The sequence below is a fragment of the Cygnus olor genome, chromosome 9 (genome assembly GCF_009769625.2).
Source record: "Cygnus olor isolate bCygOlo1 chromosome 9, bCygOlo1.pri.v2, whole genome shotgun sequence".
NCBI classification, from domain to species: Eukaryota; Metazoa; Chordata; class Aves; order Anseriformes; family Anatidae; genus Cygnus; species Cygnus olor.
The window spans coordinates 14837159-14861877 of NC_049177.1; the positions used below are offsets into that span (position 1 = coordinate 14837159).

The 24719-nt window shown below is 41.7% G+C and overlaps 1 protein-coding gene across 9 annotated transcripts in view; it reads right to left on the reverse strand.

Annotated features, from left to right (window-relative positions):
- Positions 1 to 24719, reverse strand: part of OSTN (osteocrin) — a 94531-nt gene that overhangs the window by 1835 nt on the left and 67977 nt on the right. For 2 of the 9 annotated variants that reach the window (XM_040567117.1, XM_040567120.1), the window contains 4 exons: positions 18026 to 18134; positions 5432 to 5530; positions 3024 to 3241; positions 203 to 282 (listed from right to left, as the gene is read on the reverse strand). In XM_040567117.1, coding sequence (XP_040423051.1) covers positions 203 to 282; positions 3024 to 3241; positions 5432 to 5530 — 397 coding nt within the window. In that variant the 5' untranslated portion in view covers positions 18026 to 18134. Of the gene's footprint in view, positions 1 to 117; positions 283 to 3023; positions 3242 to 5431; positions 5531 to 5600; positions 5675 to 5717; positions 5803 to 5918; positions 6318 to 12624; positions 12759 to 18025; positions 18135 to 24719 lie in introns of those variants that run through there. The other 7 variants (XR_005822498.1, XM_040567116.1, XM_040567115.1 and 4 more) reach the window with 7 other exon arrangements.

The following is a 24719-nucleotide window of genomic DNA, read 5'->3' on the forward strand; positions in this document are numbered from 1 at the left end:
AGAGGGTACTGAGTTCTAATTTAGGGGCTTCAAGGTAAGCTGCGTCACAAACCATGTTATGAGAAGCCATCCTTCCCCAGGGCTTCCTACCCAAACCTACTGGCACGACTTGAGTACCTCCGTGTGACAGAGCAGGTGGGGCTCTCCGTGCCATGCATGCCCACACCTGGAGTACTCTGGCTTACTTGCAGAAACTGCTAACCCTTGGTGTTGCCAAGACGGCTCACTCCGATCCGGTCGAGAGGAATCCCAAACCGTCTCTTAGGCAGCTCCACCACTTTCCTGCAGGGGGAGAAAGGGAAAGAAGGACGGAAAGAACTGGGAGAAGACATCATAGGAATAATATGAAGTGTTACTAAGTCTTTGATTCCTCCATTCATCCCACTCGCAACTTTATTGTGCAGACAGAAGAGCTGTGCTGCAGCAGCTGAAAATGTGTTTAAAAGAGAAAAAGCTTCTCTTGTCTCAAAAACGAATAGTCAAGAGTTGCACCTGTTTTACAGACTGATGTTGATGTGCTATCCCTGCTTTTATCTGACAGCAAACAAACAACTTCACAGGTTAACTGCTATTAATAAAAGAAAGGAGATGCATAGCCCTCAGTCTCCTGTTCTCAAAAACCTATACATCAAGCACTTTCACACTAAGCCGTATGGAAATCAAAATGGCTCGGGGCTGCTCCTCAGCTCATCACCCCACAGGCAGCACTCTGCCCCCCGCACAACGTAGGCACAATCTGATGGGGGCAGGTGGGACTTGGGCTGCTGGAGTCATACTGAGCCTTGTTTTATGAAAAGGGGACTTCACTTCCCAGACTGGTTTGTGTGTGGGGTTTCTGCATCTGCATCAGTTGCAATACCGCCGTGGTCTGCAGTTAAACAGAGAAGGAGACTGTAAAATCATGTCAACGGGGAAGGCTGAGCCGTCTTGGAGAAGTTGTGCAGCTGAGCTTCCCCTCTTGTGGCCGTCTGGGGCCATAACAGGACCATCTGCCTCCACAGCCTGCCGCTCATCTTCCAGGTAAAACTGCCCATTTCAGCACTTACTAGGGACAGAGTGATAATTTCTATTTAAAACAGCCTTTTTAAAGATCTCCAGAATTTTTTTTCCTTCTCTTCAGCTACAGAGCCTTCCACCTCTTCTGAGAACTCATCACTTATCGCATGCTTTTCCCACGCTTTCAAAGCTTTATAAATTGATGTTGACAAGCAATATTAGGATCTACGCCCACCTGTAACCATTGGGTGCCACAACAGGGGTTGCTGTTAAGTGGCCCTGCATTTGAATTGCTCTCTTCCAAAAGTTTCTGTTATTTTTGGCAGGTACGCTGCCTGCTGTATTGCTTCAGAGGGTTAAATCTACTTAACAACTTTTGTGCTTCAAAAGTCATTAACTAAAGTCTCTATAGGTAATTCTCTCAGATAGTACATGAGTGGACACTTATCTGCTGTGGGCACAATGACAGGCTGCTCAATCCTCTGTTTTATTCCTGTGAGTGCAGCAGCCTCTGCCTGTTTCCACCTGAAGGTACAGCCTTTCGACTGCTTCACAGCACGCATCTGATCCATGGCTCGTACTGATGACAGTGTCGGACTGTCAGTGCAGTCAGAGCAGCTCAGGTGATTCTCATAAATGTGTCAATCCCAAACTCATGAACTAGTCAGCTCCTCAGAAGTGATAACCTCAAAGCCAAACTGCAAACTGTGCTGATGATGCTGGGAAAGGAGAAAAATTTTGTACAGCGTCTCCCTCACTTGCACGATCTCATTATTCAGAGACAAGCTGTTATAAAACCTAAAAATTTTCACCACAATTTCCCCTTTGCATGTTCCCCCCAACCCTTGCATGGCACATAGAATGAAACGAGATTTCCACACAAAAAGCACATGACAAATTGGGATTACCATGTACTTTTGCAAAAAAGGCACTGTGGCTTCAAAGATGAACTAGAATTTCTTTCCCTCAAAAGGGAAACACGCTGAAAAAGCAAACAAAGAATGAACTGATTTTGATCTCTTGAAGTGATATACAGACAAAATAGTTCTACTCAAGGATTTAAAAATTTTGTACTTTAACACTTTTGGCTGCATTCATAAAGTCCTAGTAGCAGACTGTACGGATAAGTGGAAAAATGACAAGAAAATATTGCAAAACACTGTCTGGAGGGGAAAAAAACACACAACCAAAAAACCTGTAACATTGACTGGCTCTTGTGAATATTTGCCATTTTCAGATTAAGCTTTAAGCATGTTATTAAATACTGCCCGCCCGCCCTGGGGATTCCATTCAAAAAGAAGACAGTTACCAGAAGAAGGGAACAAGACACTTAAGCTCTCTCAGGTACAGAGAACATCCCCTTGAGCGTTGCACCAGACATGCTGACTTTCCACAGCCATATCAACAGTCATTCCTTAGCCCTCAGTTATAAACTTGCTTATCTTCCAGCATGTACTGTAAAGGTACTGGTGTACTGTTGTATTGATTAAACCCTGACTTATCATAAGTTGATCAAGATCTTGAAGCTTTTTTCCTTGGAAGCCCATTCTATATCCTGTCCATTTTCACAATGTGATGTTTGTCTTGCCATTCAAGATGCGTACCACCATACCTTCTCTTCATTCCAGCGTTGGGAACACCTAACCCTACCCCTTAGCTTTTGAACCTCAGGCATATTTTGGCTTTAAGAAATCTCAGAACCAAAAAGGTAGTTTTAAACTGAATGTTAGCTCACATCAGAGAAAAGAAGTGTACTTAAAAAATGCATGTCTTTGAACACTCTTTGTTAGCTGGATGGCACTTTGGGGATAAAATGAACTACTGCATATATTATTCATCACAACTGAAGAATTACATATTGTGCAACCAGAATGCTTTCTGAAGAGTTTCTGGTACCCTGTTCAGAGGCACCTTGTGACTGACCAGTGAAATTACTAGTGGCTAAAGCTAAGCCATATGTATCCAGGACAACCTGCCAGCAGCCTTCTTCCAGCTTTATCACTGGTAGGAGCCATCTAAGAATTTACCTCTGTTTGCCTTTAGTATCCACAGAGGTTGCAGAAATTCTGTCGATTGGGGAGCCAAATCCTGGGAAACTTCTTTTCTTCTTGGTCTCAGTCACTTCATTCTCCAGAGACACCAGCTCATCAAGCAGGAACAGTTTGGCTGCCAGGTTGGAGGCTGCCTTCTCTTCACTGGCAGTTGGGTGTGCTTCCATGCCCAGAGCAGCAGAAGGCTCCAAAGGCTGCAAAAGAAAGCAGGGATGTTTGTTTGCTGCTGAAGGTCCAGAAAAGCCTTTTCGATCAATATCAAAGCAGCAGCCCTATAAATACACAATTACTAGGATACTAAACCTGAGCCAATGTTTTAAAACAAAGTTTTTTCTGTGAAACCTGGTCATAGTCCAACCACAGGAGTTTGATATAAAAGGCTGGAATACTTTCTGGTGGAATTGAACTCCCCTTCATTATTATTGAAAGACTCATCAAAATCATAAAGAAGACTTAGGACTTCACAAAGCCCATTTTTTTGTGGGAGAGTTCACTATTGTTATCTCAGCAGTGTGATCAGTATCACTTACAGCATGAGCTGAATAACCATAACAGGGGTGACATAATATGCTTATATCTACGTGGCCCACACCATAGTTGTGGTGGTGACACTTCCTACTACTGGTGGGTGGCATAACGAGCGATGGAGCATATAAAATTCTGACCTTTATATAAGGAGAAGCACATGACCACAATAAATGTTGCTTCCTTCTTGTGATTAATATTTTTGTAAAGGATCTCATATTATCCTCTGATTTTCAAGTGCCATTGAGTGGTCCTTTCTGTTCCTTTTCAGGGCTATACAACTTTCATAAAGGTCTACAACAGAATTATACCTTTAAAAAAATGAATGAACTCTCCACTCAGATTAGTGGGGATGAATATGTACAATAAGGCTTGAAACTGGAAAGTAAAAAGTAGCCTCTGTTCTTGAGAGCTATGTGCAGTTTTACTTATTATATCTTTAAAAGGGTATTATAAATTTGAAAAAGGAAAGAGAATGCTAAAATGATAATCAGAGGTAGACAAAGGTTTTCCCGTTATGAATCACCAAACAAAGCACAACATCACAGATAAGCAAAGAGAGGAGTGTTGGGGCAAGGGTACAAAGGAGGATTTATAAACTTATAAGAAAAGACGTGAATAAAAGAGACTAGTAAAAACTAGTAATTTTTCATTTAAAAAAAAAAAAAGGAAAAAAAAAGATTGCTCACTTGTTTACTCATTGAAGTCACCAGATTTAAAATAAATATGAGCAGTTACTTTTTTAAACGCATAGATGAAGTGGAATGCACTGCCAAAGGATGTCACAGATAACAAGACTTTGGTAAGAAATTCAGGCTCCCCATCAACAGCTAAATAAAAAACCCTGGTCCAGTGCAGTTTCTGGATCAGGAAGTCTCTGAAGATGTTGTGTTCCTATATTCTTTTCACAAACATCTGTCTGTAATAGAGACAGGATACCAGGTCTCTGTGGTAACACAACAGCAGCTGCTGCAGCATTAGTATGGGGAGTGGTTCCCCAAAGCCCTATTTCCTATAACAAATATTATTTTTTAAAATCAGGACATGCTCACTTGAAGCCAGAGAGCAAGACAGAAGGATTCATCAGCATTCTCCAGTATGCATCTAACTTCTAAGCTCATCTTAAAAACCTGTGTAAAGACCCTACAGCCAAACAGTGCTACTTTGATTAAACTTTATATCCTTGATTTTTATGACATGAAACCATTACACAAATATCTTTGCTGCCACATCTGTTTTATGTCAGGATGACATAAAAGAGAATGCACTAGAAATATTTTCAGGTGCAATCTCTACATATCTTACTGGATGAAATGTGAAACAGGAGTTCTCCCATTTCATCCACTGCTTTCCTTCGCAAGATTAGGCAAGTTACTTTGCTCCTTCTCTCTCCTGATCCCTTGTGTCTCCTTTCATTTGTAAGTTTTGAGCAGGGGGTCTTCTGCCCAGGCTCTACTTATGGCTCCTGGAAGATGCTGACTCCTTAGGCTATTTGTCTTTTAAGAAAGAGAAGGAAACTCTCCCTTCAGTGTTAGCTTGTTTCCCCCCTCCCACCACCCCGTTTTCCCCTGCAAGGAGTTCTCTCTCTGGAGTCACTGGACAATGTTTTAACACAGGGAAATGCGATGGTGTTTGAGGAGAGCCCGTGTGAATCTGGGTGAGACTTCATTCCACCTGTCCTCTCAGCACCATGCGCTTTGCATCCCTCTTTTCACTGGGCAAGTTTTCCTGCCCCTGTTTTGCCTTTGCACCACCAATACACGCTGATCATCTTTCAGCGTGTACCCTCCACAATCTGTGGCCAGGAGCAACTTAGGAAGAGCCGGGTTACATGACAACTACCAGAAACATTCACCTACCGCTGGAGCTGCCTCTGCTAGGAGCATCGAGCTGGAGTGCCGCTGCAGCAGGGTAATCACGAGGGCCAAATGCACCACAACAAGCTGAAGCTGCAGCATCTGCAAAGGAGAACAATCCGTTAATAGCTCCATAGCCACATTCCCAGATGAGAGAGAAGGCAGCAAATACCCATGAAAGGCTCTACAGACTGATGGTGGAAAGATGAAGAGGATATCTCACTTCAAAGGTCTTTAAGAAGTAAAAAGGAGACCCTGTTCCCATGGTTGTTCATAAATCTTATCTTACAGAATCACTGGGTAAAAATCAGCAACCAGTCAGTGTCAGCTGAGCACCCTTCTTTTCTGGGTGCAGAATCAGCTCCCTCCTCTTCACTCCTTTAGGGCTCTGTAGATCTTTTAATTCCTTTCTGCACAATGGCCCACTCCTTGCAGCGGGAGGAGTAAGGAATGCAAAATTGGGTTAAAACGAGGTAAATTAGACACTCATTTGTAAGCAGAGAGAATTTGGCTCAAGACCACCCAGGTTAATCTTGACCTCCCCATGTGGTGGACAGGTGCCTGGAGCTGTTACAGAAATCACACATCTCCCCAGCAGCATTTTGAAAGCAAGGCTGAATTTTACTAGTCTCTAATGTGAGTTAATGGTAGCCACAACTTCCAGGATCTTCTTGGGATCTTGGAAGAAAGCTTTATAGCTTCCACAACCAGGAAGAAGATGCATAGGAAGACATTGCTGAGACTGGTATTGTTGTGACCACATGCCACCACTGCAGAACTGCAGATGCCTCCAGAGCCTTAAAGTAAGGCAGAGAGGTTCAAGTTTTGGCAGGCTCAAGATCAGGAAACTGCAGGCATTTCATTGCCCATGGACCTGGGCTAACATTGTTTAAGTCCTTGACTGGATCTAGCTCTTAAAACCTGACATGCCTCTGACTTGACCAGGTGGGAATCTTTCAGCTGATGTTAATAAGAACCAGCCCGTTTCCAGGTTCAGCCCCAGAGTGTAATTCAAGCCTGCTTCTACGACTCTTTGCTGACCCTTCTCTCAGCAAAAGCAAAAATAGAAGGGAGGTATAAATACATTTCTATGATGTACAGCAGTTGTTTTATCCTTTGCTTAGAAAATCTCCCAAAAGACCAGGCAGAATACACATGGTAAAAAGTATTTGGCTTTGCACTTTTTCCTGCACTACAAAAGAGAGAAGCCATAAAAGTGCTTGGAGTCCAGTTTTATCAAGATACGTCATTTATACAGCTTCTTGAAACTCTGTTTCTTGCTTGGTGGCTCGTTTCTTTTTAATATGTTTTGCATGTGCTTCTGTTATTTGGTTACCCTATTACGTATCTTCTTTATATTGTTCTTGAGGATTCATTACAGTGAGGAAGAAAGCAGCTAGTTGTTCTGCAGGGGTGAAGCAGACTAAGTTCACTGGGATCAAAGGACAAAGAAGCAAACGAGGTGGTACCACTGTCTCTCAACTTGATAAGAAGAGCCATTAAAGCCAGACAAGGGTTTGGCTTGGTGTTTTTAAAGCTGTGGCCCTCTACAATGTATATTTTTGTACGTGGGTGTGCATTGAAATTTGAAGTAGTAGTCTACTACCTTCATAGGTAACCACATCCTGATTATTTGGATACAGGGACATAAAAATAAATGGCAAGGTTAAAAACACATGTTTATTATGGTTTAAGGTCTGTGCTGGTATTCATTCATCCCAAGGACCAAAGAGCTAAAAATAGCAACTGGTACACTAATCAAAATAAATATTAAGGCACCTGCAACACAAAAGACATTTGACTAGCTGGTCAGAACTTGATGCCAGTGAAATTAGAAGCAGAGGAAATTATAAGGACTTAAAACTTGGCTCTAATTCCCATGGAAATCAGTAGCTAAGAAGAAATGTCACTGGTTTAACAGGGAGCAGAACTCTGTCCAGCAAGATCAAGTTGCGCTGGATTTTCATGCGGTGTTGTGACCAAGGCAAGAGAAAGGAGCAGTTCAACTCGAGAAAAGTGTGTGCAAAACTTAGGGTGCAACGAGGACTATGGGAACATAATTAAAATCACAGTCTTCTGCCAGAATGGAACTTAGCTTGCTACCTTCAGCCGTGTCATAGGATCTTAGATGTTAAAAGCAGTTGTTGCTTTTTGTACTCAAGCTTGTCTGTTGTGATTGTGCACTCAGAGCCCCCCCAGCTGAAAGGGGTTTCCCAAACCTTGTAGGTACCCCTCCCAGCCATACACTGGTTATTGCTTCACCCTATCTACATTATGCCTTGTCCTGTTCCCAGAGAGACCTAAAGCGAGGTTTGAGAGCATTTGCTACTGAAGGAGAGAAAAAACAAAGCTCTGACAAACACAAGGGCCTTTGCAAGATGCACCCTTCCCACTTGGACTGAATTTCCAGCCTTCTTACTCATTCTAAAAAACACTTTTCCACTGGTTTCATGGATACAGGTCAAGGGATTGGGGTATTATTCCATGTCTTTAATATTTCAGGGTCTGGCCTGGTGTTATCTGACATAAAATATGACTTACCCTTCACTAAATGTAATTGCAAGTCTGAAAATCAGACATATTTATGTATTCTAATGGTATTTTAGCTTGAAATGTGTCAAAACTCAAATTCCTCATACAGTTAGGTATCTTTGTTGCAGCTCCAGTTAAAATACAATCAAAGATAAAAGGGAGAACATTATTCTACCTTATCAAAGCAGGATAAACATTCAAAACTTTTTTTAAAGAATCTGTGCAGAGACATTTTCCAAGAAAAGATCACAAGAAAGCAAAATTCTTTACCAAACAGAAACTGTTAAGTCTCCAACATGAAACCAAAAGACTTAAAAGATGTTTTTCTTTATAAAAAAAAAAAAGCAAACCCACACCATAAAACTCCCCCCCCCAAACAAAAAAACAAAGTGACATCCTGAAGATAAGTGGGCTGAACAAACCCCAGACACAGCGTAATTCATCACCAAGCTCCAAACCCATTGCCTGTCAAAAACAGTAACAGCTGTCATTGTTCTTACCCATTTGAACTATCATATTTCACATTACTGTGGAGATTACTCTGCAAGTATAAATCACAAGAGCTTTATTTTTCTTGCTAGCCTGTTAGCAAGAGAACTGAGGCAAGACATCATGCCTTGCACTGCAATCTTTCACTCCAGCTGCCACTACACGTTGATGACTGTGCTCTGGCTGTTGTCACAGCACCAACGCAAGACGTGTCCAAGCTCACCTGCAAATGAGGACCTTGGTCTTGCAATGATGTGGCTGAGCCCCGAAGCCCCTGGGGCTTTGTGCCATGTACACCCAAACTGAGCTGCCTCAGGGCCAAGCCCTAATTGTCCCCTGGACACTGGGAAGCTCCCGTCAGCACCCATTAAGGCTCCAGTCCTTCTGCTGTATGAGCACTGGGATGGTGCTGGAGAGCCTCCATCACCTGATAGCCCTCAGGGTCTCATGCTGTGCAGGGTCCAAACAGTTGGGGGAAATCATGGCTGTGTCTCCAAGCCAGCTACTGACTCGTGTTGCTGCTCCAATGCCATAAAAGAGGAAATGAACTGCTGCTACCCATCTTAAATCTATCACTGAGTCTTAACACTGGCCTCACCAGCCTTGGATGGGACACCTCATGGGAATCCGCCTTATAAACAAGATTTTGATGGGTGAGTTTCTTACCAAGAGAATAACTTATAAATAGCTCATGGGAAGGTCTGAGAATAAGCCTGCTCCTGCTAAAACCAATTTGCCCTACTTTTAAAAGTTGTAGGATGGATCCTCTGAGCATATTCATTACCACAAAGCCAAAAATATGCCCATAGCAGCAGTCCTAGTGATTTCAGAAACTCCTAAGAGACTATGTTTATCTGAAGTGTAATTTTCTAGCCGTGTAAATATCAAAGAAAAGGGAGAAAAATCAAAATAAAACCCACCCTCATAAAAAAAAGCAGAGTCCAAAAATAGGTTAGAGTGGTGTTTTTGTTCTCACCCCACAGATGAGATATAGAGCAAATCTTACGTCCTGCTTTCTAAAAAGATACTGAAGCATGACATTGAAGCATGGGGCTTTGTGGCAAAAAGAAATGCAAGCAGTCAGTGTCAGGCACTTTATGTTATTAATAATGTGCTTCCTGGAGTAGGTTTAGGTTTTTAAGTAATGCCATATATTTTATTAAATATATGGTATAGACACTGTCAACTTCTACAATGTAAATTTCCCTCTATTTTCAGTTTCCCAACTATGTAGATAAATAGATGCAGACAGATTTCATCTGACGTAACTTTACATTCCTGAACTTATGCAAGAGGTTTAAGTGACTAGTGGCTAGACTAGCAAGAGGACTAGTGATTTTCAGAAAACGTCTTGGTATTTTTGTGTCCTAAATGAAACGTATTGCCTGTCACTATTTCAAGGACAAAAATGTTCCACTTTCTGAAAATGAAGTTCCTTGACGGTTTCTCAAGAAGCCATTTGGGACCAGTCATCATTTTTCAATGTCTTCATTTTAATAATTACTTTCACTGTAATGATACAGCTTCCAGTGTTTGGTACTAACTATCTGTGTTTCATCACAAATTATCTTAGCCCACATTTTACTGCAGTTTCTACTAAAAATGCTGACCCAGCTACTGATAGCTGGGCTTTTGGGAGCAGACGTGGCCAGAGGATGCTCATGCATACAGCCATTCATCCCATCTGTACCAGTTTGGTGATGGTTTTGGTGGTCCCTGCAGGGCCTGTCCAGGCTCCCCACTGACCCTGCCCTTGGGGGGCTCAACAGGTGTGGGAGCAGTGCTCAAATCACACCGCTTGTACCAGGAAAGGCTGAACACGTGGCGCTCTGATTTCTGTGCAGAGTATGGACACCTTGCAAAAGTGACTACACTGCCATTTCTAGCAGCACATTTTAGCAAACTCACTTCAAGACCATGAAAGTAGGAGACTAGGAAGTAGCAGACACAACCAGAAGTCATAAAACACATCTAGAAGCCTAAGGACTGTCGAATAAAAAAGATGCTATGTACTATAAGAAAACATCCCTTTACAAGAAGAGCCTATTTCCACCTTTCCTAAGTGAGATGGTTGAGTGAGTTACAGTATCCTTGGTATGCACAATGGAAAACAAAACATTATTAGATTATTATTCATTGCCAACAAACTCTCAGCCCTAAATCATTTATATATTTATGGAATGAACATGCCAATTTTTCTGAATGTTTCTAATAGCTTTACATTTAATTTTCTTCCTTCATCTTTAGCATGAGGACTAAAGCCTTCATTGTTGGAGTGCCATTTCCAGCATTTAAGATAAAAACAAGAAGCCATTATATCAATAAAAATTGAGAAATACATTGTGTTTTCCTACATTTGGAAAATTCATCTCCTTTTCTAACAGCATTGGAGTGATAAATGGAAATTCTTCATGCTTGGTATGATGAGTATATTATCATAATATATTACCAATACAAAGACATAGGACATTTAAAGGCCAGTAAAAATATCCTTCAAGATATGCCTTCAAGATAAGCTCTTAAGAGGCAGGAATGGCATTGGAATTTATTAGTAAGAGAATCAAACCCTTACAATGATTTATTGGATAAACATTTTTAAAAGTTTTGATCAAGGATATTAACATAAGAAGAAGAAAAGTCAATTACTTGGATGAATTGCAAATGGAAATTAGAGATTAATCTGGTTCTCTGGGTTTACTTAGAAGAAAAAGAAAGCTGCAATCACTTGCAATTTTGGCAGGGTCAATCAAGAGAGTTCTTATACCACTTGTATGGTTCAAACTTTTAAATTAACAGTCTAAAAAGCCCAGAGAGGTAACTCTGTCATTAATTCAAAGAGCGAAAACCAAGCCCTAATCTGCTGAAATCAGTGTGGCAGGTATTTATAAATACTGACAAACATCTGGTCCAGCTTGAAATATTTTGCAGCTTTTCCATCATTTATACCATAGCTTTGATGTGTTTGTTTGTTTGTTTGTTTTGCCCGTTGCTCCTCATTATACTCAAGTATGTTACAAGAAAAGTAGGCTGAGTTACATTTTGAACACAGGTGAGCAGAGATAGATAAGTGTAATAATTTGCCCCAGGCTCCCTAAAAGAATCAGTGAGTTGGGGCACAAAATGTCCTCGCAGGTCCTCAGCTTTCAGCTCTGCACTCCCCATGAGAGGACAGTCACTCCAAATTGAAAAACCAACTAAGGAAAGCTAAAGGTAGTGTGTGCTTCTGCTTCGAAAATTAGTGGGATCTGAACTTTACAGTAGCCTCTGGACATCTAAAGCAAAGGTTATACACATGTATTTACTTGTATGACTCCAGTCTGGGAGGCAAAAAGAAATGGTGAAATAGTTTTGAACCCAGAATGGAGATATTACAAATGACTATCACTGAATCAGTCTGACTTCATTTACAGTGGTACAAAGCTGAAGTAATCAGATCACTGGATAATGATAATTACTCTGTTAGTGTAGGAATGTTTTTGCAGGATTATTCTGTTATTGCAGGAATGTGATGGAATCTGGATCATTTTTCTAATTTGGGACATTTATCTAATACGGGACTTAATAAAATCTTTTGGCAGATTTATAAATTAAAGCAAAAATATTCCCCTAAATCAATTGTTTATATTGTATTTTACAACATACTACATGCAGCTAACTTGTCTACTGCAAATAATATTTAGTAATGCAAAGGAACTATTCTGTCATAGTTCTTCAGCTTATTTTAAGAAGTATTATGCATTTGACAATAAGACACACAGAGAAAAATCCATAACAATAAAAACAGACAGCAGTTTACTGCAAAGCGCTGCAAAAGCATGAAAGCAACTAGTCACTGTTGTAAAATGCACTGACACATCTTGTTTAAATATTGGCTGGTTAACTGAAGGAAATAAGTTTCCACAGAATATTATTAGTTCAATTTTAGTACCAAAAATACTAGGTGATAGGCACCTTATTAGCCTAATCTCAAACTGGAAAAAGAAGCTATACTTTTCCCTTCTGACATGGGCATGCGTGCACTTTGTGCATGCCTGATAATATAAAAAATTAGAAAAAAAATATAAAAGAAGAAAGCACAGGAGGGAAGAAAGCACAGGAGGGAAGAAAGCAGAGAAGTAAACAGCACAAAGACACACCAAACATCCCAAACCCCTCTCTGTCCTCACTCATCTTACCTTGCATTGGATACAAGCAATCCCAACCTTAATGGTCCTGCTATGTTCTTTCCCTTAACTTATCCCTAATGTTCAGCTTTCTTTCAGAGTTTTTATAGTCTCTGCTGTAGGCTACAAACTCCAATCCCTGCCTGTGCTTTCTCTTACATCATTTCTAAAGATTTTCCACTGATCCTTGCCCTAAACCTTCCTCTGTCTTGCACTCTCACACACATACTTGCCTTACATTTGTTACATTTATTGCTGTGATCAAGATGATTAGGTTATAATTAAAGGTCTAGGCTTTTGTTGTGTGTGTGTGTGTTGTGTGTTTTTTTTTTTTTTTCTTCTTTCAGAGAATGAGACAGCCATGGGAGTGGAAATATTTTCAGCATCATCATCATTTCTCTAACCTCTCATTTCTGCAAACTGCCGTAGAGAAACCTTATGTCCTGAAATATATATATATATATATATATATATGTATATAAAATTGTATTTCCTGGGGACAACAGAAATAACTTCAGAAGGACTACATTTACTTTGGGAAGAAATTAATTACTATGTTTACAAGAGCAACAATATTGTAAGCGAAGCAGTAGAAAAGGAGTGTGTTTTGTAAAAGCAAATCACAAGAACTTAAATCTTTCAGACACCTTATTTCAGTTAATGAAATGACTGCAGTGAGCTATGAAAGTATCTCCCCTAGGCAGTACCAGAGGAACTTTTCTTTCTCTCTTTGCCTGTGTACTAGAAAGAGTCTATCTAGAAATTGTAGAACAATTTGGGGGTCTACAATTCCAACCTGTGCGTCTCCTTAGCAGTTTATTCATAATTACTTTATTCTCTTAACAGATAGTCACAATACTTTCAAAATAGTTTTTAGTCTGACTTTCCAAAATCCTTCCTACAAGCAACAGAGAATAAAAGGAAATTTCAAATGTAGCTTTGCATTAGGTGGGAAAATGTGCCAGCCAGGAGCTGAGCCTTGGATTTCATCATCTGTCTTGATCAGAGTGATTAGAAAAAGGCAAGAGGTTAATCATATTTTAACACAGCTCATTTCCTAGATGAAGATGGCAGCAGAATTTTGCAGAGCTGACGTGAAGTGCCAAATCAGGATTGTTCATTGCAGGGCATGTTTTCGCCACACTCCCTGAATGAGGTATCAGGAAATAAGAACAAATGGAGAATGAGAGGCTGGTTTGGATCCTGAAGACAATGCAACTGTATAGCCGCAGAAGACAAGGAGCTATAAAGCAAGTATTTTTACAGCATCTCTCAGTACAGGCAGATATTTTAAGTATGGCCTAGTCTAGTGCTGCAAAAATACACATTAGCTAAGGAGCACCCACGTCACGCTGTAGCATGTAGGTTAGGACTGTTTTCCACTACAGGGTATAACAGAGCAGTAGTGGCAGCAGCAGGAGCCCAAATGGGCTCTGTGGATACAAGAACTGCAACAGGACCAAAACCACAGGACCAAACAGCACTGAACTTGTGAAACACAGCTCAAAATGCTGCCACTGGAAGAGCACTGGAACTGCCTCAGCTTTATAGGACTACCTGCTTTAGGTGAAGGCTGGGTGCCTGAAGTCTAAGGACACAGCAGTACTTGACTGATCTGTATAACACAGGCAAGCAGGATCTCAGGAAAAAAAAGATAAGCGTGGTATAATCACAAGTTATTATTAGACGTATGGGGTACTTTTGCTACTATGACCATGAGGTGTTGCTGAGCAGCAACTGCAGCCCTATCCACTTGGTTTCTTTCTTTCTCTTTTTGCTGTTGGACAGACACAAGGTGGCACTCACCAGCATTTACTCCTCTTGGGGAAATTTTTACAGGTTTTATCTCAGGCTCTTTAAGTAAGGTCTCTGCAGGGCTCCCTTCTGCCACCACGTTTGATGTGGATACGGCTGGTAGGATACACAGGCTGTACCCGTGTGAGAACGCTGAGCACAGAGAACTGAATGCTTGTAACTTAGGCATTTCAGCATTTCACATCAAAGAGTGAAGGCTGGAGCATGGCTGAGACTCAGCCAGCTGGGACTCAGTGCTTCACAAGCCAGGAGGATGCTGGGCTGGGGAAAAAGCAGGAGGAGAAATCCAGCCATGTTATCAGCTGCTGTGACTCCAAGAGGATGTCCAAGACTAGGTCAAAAAACTTGCTTTTACACCCTCTGCTGATTGATGATCCTGTAACAAAGCTCCAGTTACTTTTCTACCACCTGGACCTACTATGAGGTCGTAGCTCTTCCTTTTAGATAAATAATACAGGCTTTCTCTATTTCAATATTAATGTATCACTGTTCTCTTCCTATAAAAGCATAGAGCCAAAAAGAATTCAGAAATGGATACTGATACACACAGCTATCAGGAACTCTGACCAGAACAGCTGCTGATGACCTTAGAAAAGCATATATGGTACCAGCACTCTCTCTCTCTCTTTTTTTTTTTTTTCTGGGAAAAAAAAAAAAAAAAGAAGAAAAGAAAAAAAGAGGAATAGAGTGTTAACAGTCAATTCCCTGCAATTCCCTGCTCTGAAGTGACTTAGATTTAGCAACAACTTACAGCTATCTTTTTGACACCCTCTGGAGAAGACTGATAAAGAAGCTTCCCAGATAATGAAAAATGTATACGGTGGTTATTCAGCTGGCAGAGTGCCCAAGGAACAGATGTGCTCAACACTGCTGTGGTTTAATTATACTTCCAACGTACTTAACTAAGTTAAGGCAACCAGGAGTTTGGTAGGAATCTTTATTGTCTTAACTCTAAGTGAATAAAAAAAATTTGATTTTGCCTGAGGGAAGGCACAACACTTGAAGCTCTTTTTGTCACCCTTCAAGAGAAAGACAAGCTTGCCTCCCTGCTGCCATCATACTCATTCTGTATTTTTGAACACTAGTTTGCAAATCAATTATTCAGGCTCAAAAATTTCCTTAACTCCTTCAGTAGACAAGTTCTTATTCAACTCAGGAACTGGTGTTAGCAAGGGCTCACCTGTGTAAGTGTTGAACAGTCTTGGTCTTCATCAGCCTTGCCTGTAGAAACTATATTTGAGTTTGTCAGACCTTGTCTTTAAAGTCTTAGGAATGACACACAATTATGGTGACGTATACTTGCTGGTTTTGCTGTATCATACCTTTAATCTTTGTTTTCTCTCACCAAAACCTGTGCCAATACTGTCAGATCACTGTGATCTAAGTCACAGAAGCCTTCCCCTTCTCTCACTGTTTCACGGGAATCCTGCCTTCCAGCCTCTTCAAATCATGTTGTCCTTTTCAGTGATCACTGATTACTCACATAAAGTCACACATTTGTCACTAATAAATCAAAATGAACGGTGCTGGGTCCAGAAGGTGTTCTGGCCAAAGCGGTAGATCTGTCCTCAAGAATTCCTGAATTGGCATGAAATAAAAGCATGGGAATTGACACGCTGAGTGTTGGGATTTTTCAGTTTCAGTGAACATTCTAGTTCACTAGCAATACAGTCCTGCATTAGAAATACAGTTCTGGTTTTAGTGTGGGAAATAAGGACAACACTGAAGTCAGAAAAAGTATATTTTGTTTCTAGTTTTGAAATGTTCGACTCAAAAGTCTAAGAAATAATCACAGATTCTTTTTCTTTTCAAGTAAAAAACTACAAGCTTTTGTTTGTTTGTTTGTTTGTTTGTTTTTGTTAAAGAGCTGATCTCCACAAGTTAGGTATTTGTTAGGTACTTGAATCAGCCAGTACTGATTCATATGGCTCTGTTTAAATAGCTGAGATATTCTTACTTATGGTACCTTCAGTCTATTTTTATTTCTTGAGACAAACAACTGGTCTGATAAAATGGGCCCAATTCTAATCAATCTGAAAGTGGAATAGCATTCAACCAGGTTAACCAAAACCCAGCATTTTACACTTACATCACTGGTTCAGGGAGAACATTGAATATTACTTCTGTTGCTGTTCATCTCTTGTTGAGAGAAGAGAAGACATTTCAGAATAATTATCATGGATTCTCAGTTAATATGTAAGAGGAACTTTCAGAAAGCAAGCTATTCCCACCTACTTTCACGTAGACGCACAGAGACAGAGAGCAGACGACTCACTGAAAGACAGAGCTATGGAAAAGAGACTCTACATTAACAATGTGCATACATGTTTTCCAATTAAAGGTGTGTGTTACCTCAGAAGGAAGAACTATCTTAGCACAGCTCTTCTGAAACCTGTAAGCTATCCAAGTAGCTTTTCTTGTGTCACTTCCATTTAAGATGACTCCTTGCAGCTAACCGATTTTGAGAAGCAAAGCCCACAAAGTGGAGGTAGTGTATAAAACTGAAGTCAGTAACATTTTGCTAAACTTCCTACAAGCAGTCTTTCTGTGTATACTTTTAAGAGGTCCTTTGTGCCATAATTAAGTGCTTGTGACATGCTCTGGGTCACGACAGCTAAGAATCCATAAAAAGTACTGGCAAACCAAAGCAAAAAATCCCAAACAAGGAGAGTTAATTTAAATGCAAGCTTCTTTTGTAACAGTCATGCTATGACGCAGGAAGATGTGTTTGGAAATAAAAAAATACAGTTTATCTTCTGTGCCCATGCCACTGGCTCATGGCCCAAGGTGGTCAGGAAGAGTGACGGGGCCTTTTGTGCTACGGACACAGTGGTCCACAGGGCAACAAAACCATCTAAAGAGGTCTCAAAAGTACTAAGCAAACAGCAATCACTCTGAGCCATCACCAGCCTGGCACTAATTCAAACTGGCAAGACAATAATGAAAGCCAGGAGACTGTGTTTCCATCCCCTGTAGCCATGCTACTTGGAGTCAATGCTCAATATAAAGACACCATACAGAGAAGCAGCCCCATCTTTCTGTACTAAGAGGGAGAGGGCTTGGTTATGATGTTTTCACGCTGCCTCTCCTGTCAAACAAAGACGTGTGTGCTGATGTCACCTGCCACTGAAATAAACTTTTTGACCCACGAACCCCTGTGGCATGGTGCAGTGCCACAGAGCAGCAAAGTGTGCATCTTGGCTCCAGAGCACATGCGTCAGCCCCGAGCTAATTACAAACCTGGCAATGCAGCACAGCACTGAATGCACAGCAGCAGCTTGAATTCAAAGACATGCTCACAAGAAGAAAAAGTATGTCTGTCCTTACTTCACACCTCTTTTTAACATAAATGTTCACCCTTTTCTGTCCAGAGCTGAGAAGCAAGGTGGAGTTTGGCTCGTTGGCAGTGGCAGAAAGGATACAGAAGAATTAAAGCAAGCAGCTAAACAGCAAAATGCTGATGATGGTCTAGGGGAAAAGAGGAAGATGAGTGATGTTCTTCAAACATAAGGAGTGGTCAGGGAGCTGGGCAAGGCTACATGTGGACCGCTCACAACATCACAGGAGGCTGCAGCAAATGTCACCACTCATTTCTTACCTGGCACGCAGGTGGGGCTGGGCAGCTGTTTCTCCCTGGAAGCAATTCACATCCACCAAATAATGTTAATAAGGCAGGTACTGTCCTCCCATTCCTGGTAAGTCTGTCCCTGGAACAGCAGCTTGCACAGTGAGACCATTTTATGCTGGAGGCCAACAGGAACAAGTTGTTAGCAAAAACCTAGGAGTTTAGAGCAACTGAGGCAGACTGATTTGATTTCCTTCCCTGTTTTGCTCTGGTTTAAATGTACTTATGGCTTGGTTCCTGCAAGGGACCTCACAAGCAAAAGATGTTCTAGAAGCGAAGGTCTCTGGTATTTCTGATAATTAAAGATCTCACAACAGTATGTAAATTCATCCTAATGTTCTGGCCAAACTCTGCTACATTACTTGGCCACATTTCCTCTATCATTTCAACTGGACAGAGACGTTTTCTTGTCGGACTCACTGCAGCTTTCTGCGGTGAAGCTGTAATTTGCTAAACGGCTGCAGCATCATAACTGGATTAATCCAGGATAAACCAGTAATCATTTTCAATTACAGCACAAACATTAATCAGTCAATCACCGCCCTCTAGAGGTGGCCACGGTCCGGGCTGGAGCTGATTTGGCTTGCTGCACAGGAGCTATCTGACGGACCAAGCACTTCTGTATGAAGCAGGAGGAAGATACTTGCTGATTAGAGTAGATCCATGTGCTGTTACAGGAACAAATTACTGATTGTGCTGATTGTCAACGCCTCGATTATTTTGTCCCTTTCTTGCCTGGAAGGTCACCCAACCCGAAGCATTTTTCATTCATATATTTTGTAGCCATGGTTCTGCAGGTAGCAGTGAAACTCATAGAGAGCTATATGACACAGCTATCATAAAAAGCAGTAAAAATAACTCTCAGACCAATCTCTCTTCTGTCACAGCTTATTTTTCTCAAGCAACGTGTGTAAATTATACCAGTGGTACAACTGAAGGAATTGAGTCCTCACAAGTTGGATGTGTTGGTGTCACAAAAGCAGCAAGCCTTTATGTATAAACACAACTACATACCCTCATTTCTTTTCCTTGGCTGGAATTGCCAAAAGGTTTTATAGGGAAAAGTACAAAGAGTGATAAATAGCAAGTAACCCACCACTGCAATCAAATGATGAATATACTGTTTCTGGTATGTGAAGACATTATTTGAGTAGGTATTTATTCAAGGAGAAACTGTTCTGTGCAGAGACTTAGCACAAGATCCTGGAGGCAGGAATAGCTCATATCCAGGTTTCGCCAGATACATCCTCTTTTTTTCCAGCTGGAAATTCCGTCTAGGTGGAATTTAGTAATTTTTCACATTTAATTTTTTTTCTCTGGCAGGCTGACCGGAGGCTCTGGCTTGCCTCCATATGCTGGGATTCTCCAGGTATCCACACATGCACAGACCACCTGTGCATGTGCAGCCCCACACCTGAACATATATATCTGTTGGCAACAGTGAGCTGAAAAAGAGCAGATGTCCAGGATCCGTGTAAACATTTCACTGTGAACATTGCTCCGGCATTCAGGAGACTTTATTCCATTACATTTATTCAAGAGAGGATTCTGTTAAAAAAGAATCACAGCACTGTGGAGCTTGGAGGAGACCCCCGGAGAGACCGCCTGGTCAATTAAAAGAGCTCAGTCAGAGCTTGGTCAGTTTAGTTTTGAATATCCACAAGGATGGAGACTCCACAAAATCTCCAGACTGTTTCAATGTTCAGTCACTGTCACAGTAAATAAATAAAAAAATAAATAAAATAAAGATTTTTCTTATGTTTAAGTGGAATTTCCTGTATTCAATTTCTGACTGTTGCCTCTTGTACTTTTACTGGGCACCACTGAAAAGAGTCTGGCACTGTCTTCTTTACTTCCCCATCAGGTATCTATACACATTGATCACCCCTGCCATACAGTCCCACCCTATCCATGTATACCAGGTGCTCCAAATCCTTAATTATCTTTGTGGCCCTTCCAGTTTGTCCACGTCCCTCTTGTACTGGGGAACACAGCACCCCAGACCTCTGCACACACTAACACACTGTGGGATGCTGTTGGCTTTCTTTGCTGCAAGGGTACTGCTGGCTCACAGTCAACTTGCTGTCCACCAAGACCCTCAGGTCTTTTCTGAAAGCTGCTTTCCAGCAGCTCAGCCCTCAGACTGTGCTGGTGCACGGGGCTGTTCTCACCTTCACTTCTGCCTTGACTAGATATCCTTGGATGAAGCTCTCCGGGCCTTACTATCCACAGGTGTAATACAGTGTTGATGATAATGTTCGTCTTTGTAAAGAGATTTCATACTTCGGTTGTCTGAGGGAGGTATCACTTTTATTTGTTCTTCACAGGTAATTATCTTATTGTCCTCTGTTAGTGTGTGGGATTTTGTCCTGATAACAATCATTTCCATAAGGGGTGTTATAGAAATCACTCTCCTGCTGCCTAGATGCCTCACATACTTTAATTAATTTATTTTCTCTGCTGTGGTGTCCTTTCTTTATGAGCTTACACACACACATTATTCTGCTATGTACACTACAAGTTTAGAAACTGAGACAGAATACTGAGTGGTATATAGCATCCTACAGCCAGGGGCTATAAAGTCCTCTTCAGAACATAATGACAAAGGATCTTGGACCTTACCGGCTTTTTTCCTCTGTTGCTGCAGTACCCTAGCCTAACCAAGAAGCCAGGAAGAACTTCTTATTTTGTTCTCATACGGAATACAGGACAGTAAACATTATCCAGTCCCTTGTGCATGGAACTGAACAATTTGTACCTGATTAATGCTGAGAGACTGCCAACTTCAGAAAGCACAAGGTCCTAGGACTGCTTGCTTATTCTCGCTGTATGTTTCTTTGTCCTTCTCTGCATCACGTCATCACGTCAGTCACTTTGCCAGATCCTTCCCTTCTGCAGGCCTAAGTTTGTCTTTCATGAGAATTTTCATGAGTATCTCAGTAAACCAGATTCCTTCGTGGGTTTTTCTCTCCCATTTAAATTTGTAGTGTCCAAGTGCTTTGGAAATAAACAATGATTCATATATTTTCACAACACCTTAGGGGCAAAGAAGTATAATTATCCCCTGCCAAATTTCAAAGCCTAGCTCTAAAAGTGCAGGTTTGTCACAGCTTCTCAACATAATTCTTTCCCTAGTCATATGCAGCAGAAAGCAGGCTTGTATCATGTGCGGCATTAAGTCACTATAACTATAGGCACTGCTGCTGGCATGCTAATGAAGCTATATAAATCATTATTGATTCATATGAGCAATGTAATCCTCCAGGCTTCAGTTACTCGCACCAAGCTGGCTTATGTCCAAAAACCACACACTGCCCTCTTTGAAATGCAGCTGCTCTCCAGAGCTCTTCGCCTGAGCCTGCTCAGTGCCTCTCCTTACCTGTCCTTCTCATGTCCATCTCTGCAGAGGGCCTCCACCTTCCAGTCCTTAGAAGACGGGAAAAAACATCTTCCTGCCACTTGGCTGGTCAGGTTATCCCAGGTGTGAATCAACTGGCTTGCATGTGGGAGGAGATTGACCCTCTACCTCCATAAGTGCAGACACAGAGGAGTTGTGCTTACTTTACAATTAGACTTGGAACCCAGGAGCAAGAATGCAATATAGTTTCTTATGTAACCATATATTTATTTTGGTTACGTGCGGCTTCAAGACAAATCTAAAATGGTGCTGGACTGTGCTGCTGCCCTCAAAAGAAGTTTGTCAGCAGAGTAACAATAATGTTCTGCTTCTGAAAATGATGTGCTGGGCTTTATGGTCAGCTTTTAGGTTTGAATGCTTTTTTTCTGCTTTGATATTTGAGCCCTCCCCTCAAAGCAAATCCTTCGAGTGTGTACATGGCTCTCCAAGCAATGGTCACGGGAGGACATAGACAAGCGCAAAAAAAGCCGCTGACTGCATCTGAAAATGATTTGCAATCTCTTAGCCGCATGAGCTCAGTCTCATTAACATAGTGATTTAAATACTGTGGATGGCTTTTCTGATGTTCTTTTAGAATTTTCTTATTGGAATTATTAGGCATCCAAAATACATTTAAAACCAACCAACCAGTGGAACGAAACACAGCAGATAATACTGACTAAGCACTCTGAGCCCTATCTTGCAGCCCCAGATCAAGAGCACTGCCACCGAGCACACAGCTCCAGTGACTAGACAGGAGAGGATACAGAAGTGGGCTACTGATGGCATCATGTCACAGTAACGTGGGCATCGGTTCACAAGTAGATCCTTCATGGGTCCGAAGCATCTATGCTCACTGTAGCACTGCCCTGCCATAGCCAAGCCCAGTTATCTTTGGAAAACAAAATGGCATCGTGAGGTTTTCAGTGCCTTGCACACTAGATGTACTTAAGGTAAAACTGGAAGGAATGGTTGGGTTGTTTTTTTTTGGAAATACTGCAATAAAATTACAAATAATGACAGTAAGCGATGAAGGTGCGTTCTGAATACAAAAAAGCCATGGGCTGCTAAGGCTGTATGGCACTGGTTGCACACAGACGTTACTGGATGTGTAATGATGCCACTGATGTAAGTCCTGCTCCTTTAAAAAGCTTGGAGACCTCCAGTGCTGTCAGGAGCAGAGAGTGACCATTTCACTGAGAACTGAATTTGGCTGTCACTGGATCAAGCAGGGAGCCAATAAATGGAAAACACAGCCAGCTGCCTGCCAGTCCTCGACTTCCCATCCCATGTACAGGACTAGATTCTCTGCAGCCAGGTTACAAGTGGAATAACTGCTCTGAAGTCAAAAGCCCTGATAACAAAATGTGCTGGCATCGCACTGAAGTCAGTGGAGTTATCTGTGATTTTCACAAGCATGAACAAAATCAAAGCCTGGCTGCTTGGAGTGAATGGAGAGAAAAATCAGACCCTTCCTCAAGGCACTTACGGCACAAAGACACTACCAGATGCACCTCATTCCTGCCCTTCTTCCATCCCTTTTTCTACCTGGCACTTTAAGCTCCTCAGACCAATGGCTGTCTTTTATTATTCAGTGTTTTTTTTTTCCCCTTCCCCTCCATCTCCAGCAGGTCCCTCGCTCGACTGCCATGCAAATACTGCAGTGTAACCTGCGTTACCCTTGGGTGCAGCCAGGGTTAATGAACAGCATTTGACTGAACCGTGAAACCTCTCCTTTAGCCTGTTACCTGCACAGGCAGTCAGGTCTCAGGCAGCTGGATGTACAAACCAGAGGCTCTCTGGGTTGTCTGGGGGGGGCTTTGTCAAATACAGCATCAGAAAAAGGAGTTTAGGCTAAGCACACATAGTTAGAAAGCAGAGAAACCTCAGCCTGGAGCTGACAGTGACTGATGACTGTAGGTGCTGTGAGTATTCACTGCTCCTCATGTTACCAAAATGTCAGGGTTTTAAAGTGATGTTATTAAAGCACCACAGGAGTGCAAAGATCTGTGTAAACTGAGAGGATAATCACCATGCAAGCGGAGCACGATCTGTTTGACTGTGTTGAAATTATGTTATTTGGTATCCCTCTAATTTGTCACATGGCTTGATACACTGAAAAAGACAACCATATTGTGCTTTTACATTTTGGGTCTATGACAATTGCCTTTCCTGCAGCAGACAATGATTTGTAAAGTGACTTTTCTTATTCCCAAACCACTCAAAATTTTGCAAATTGGTTTCCACGAATTAGGAGCGGTTTAGAAATAACTTTGGCTCTGGGACTCGCTCTGCTATGGGGCTTTCACTGCCATGACAGCTAGCTGGGGGAAGATAGTTATTTCTAAATTGGTCTATTTTTACATTAATATTTCTTTCAGAGCCAAACAGCAGTTAGAAGCAGCATTATCTCCGTTGCTTGCTCTGAAACAGGACTGGTTCCTAGGAAATGCAACTTTTTATCATCCTATCACAGGCATCCCTGGTCATTTCCCATGAAGATTTATCCCCTGCCTCCCCAGTCCCAAGCCTTCAGTGCGGGGGTGCAGGGAGCAGACCCTTTTCTCCACTGTGCTAGCAGCTGCCAGCAGAATATATCACACACTGTCAGACAGCCTTGCGTAGACAAACCTCACCAGGCCAATCTCACATAAACCAAGGTGGCCTTTTTCATGACATTAAAAATGGTTCAAAAAGGTATGGGTTAGGTTTCTCATTCCCCGGGAACCCATCAGTTGGCTACGAAGCAGTGATAATTGCTGTTCGCTGTAGCTTGGGGCTGGATTTGAATCCACAGTGCAGAATTTAAAATTGCTATACTTGACTCATGTAAGTAAGTCAGGAGCCCTGATACTCAATACCACAGATGTTTAAGCTCAGAGGGGTGGAAGAGCATCCTCGTGTAAAGCTCTGCAATCCAGATCAATCCAGAGCAGTCCTGTCCTATTCTATCAAGCACCAATCTGTTTAGAAGGGCACAGAAACCCTGAACAGAAAAGATTGAATTGATGCTCTCAGTCAGCATCCTGGTCCCTTTGCTCCTGTTTTCACTGCTCACTGCCTCCTACAATCAGGGCCTGATTTTGCAGCCCATTAAAGAGAGCAGCAACAGAAAAAGTGGGGAGGTGCCACCTGTCCTGTATTGACACAGAGGGAGAGGCAGCACAATATGCTGAGCACTTCCCCATCTGCACAGAGATCAGCTTACAGGGACATCAAGGATCAGACCTGACATTTTCAAATCTCTTGTTCCAGTAGCAAGGACCCAGA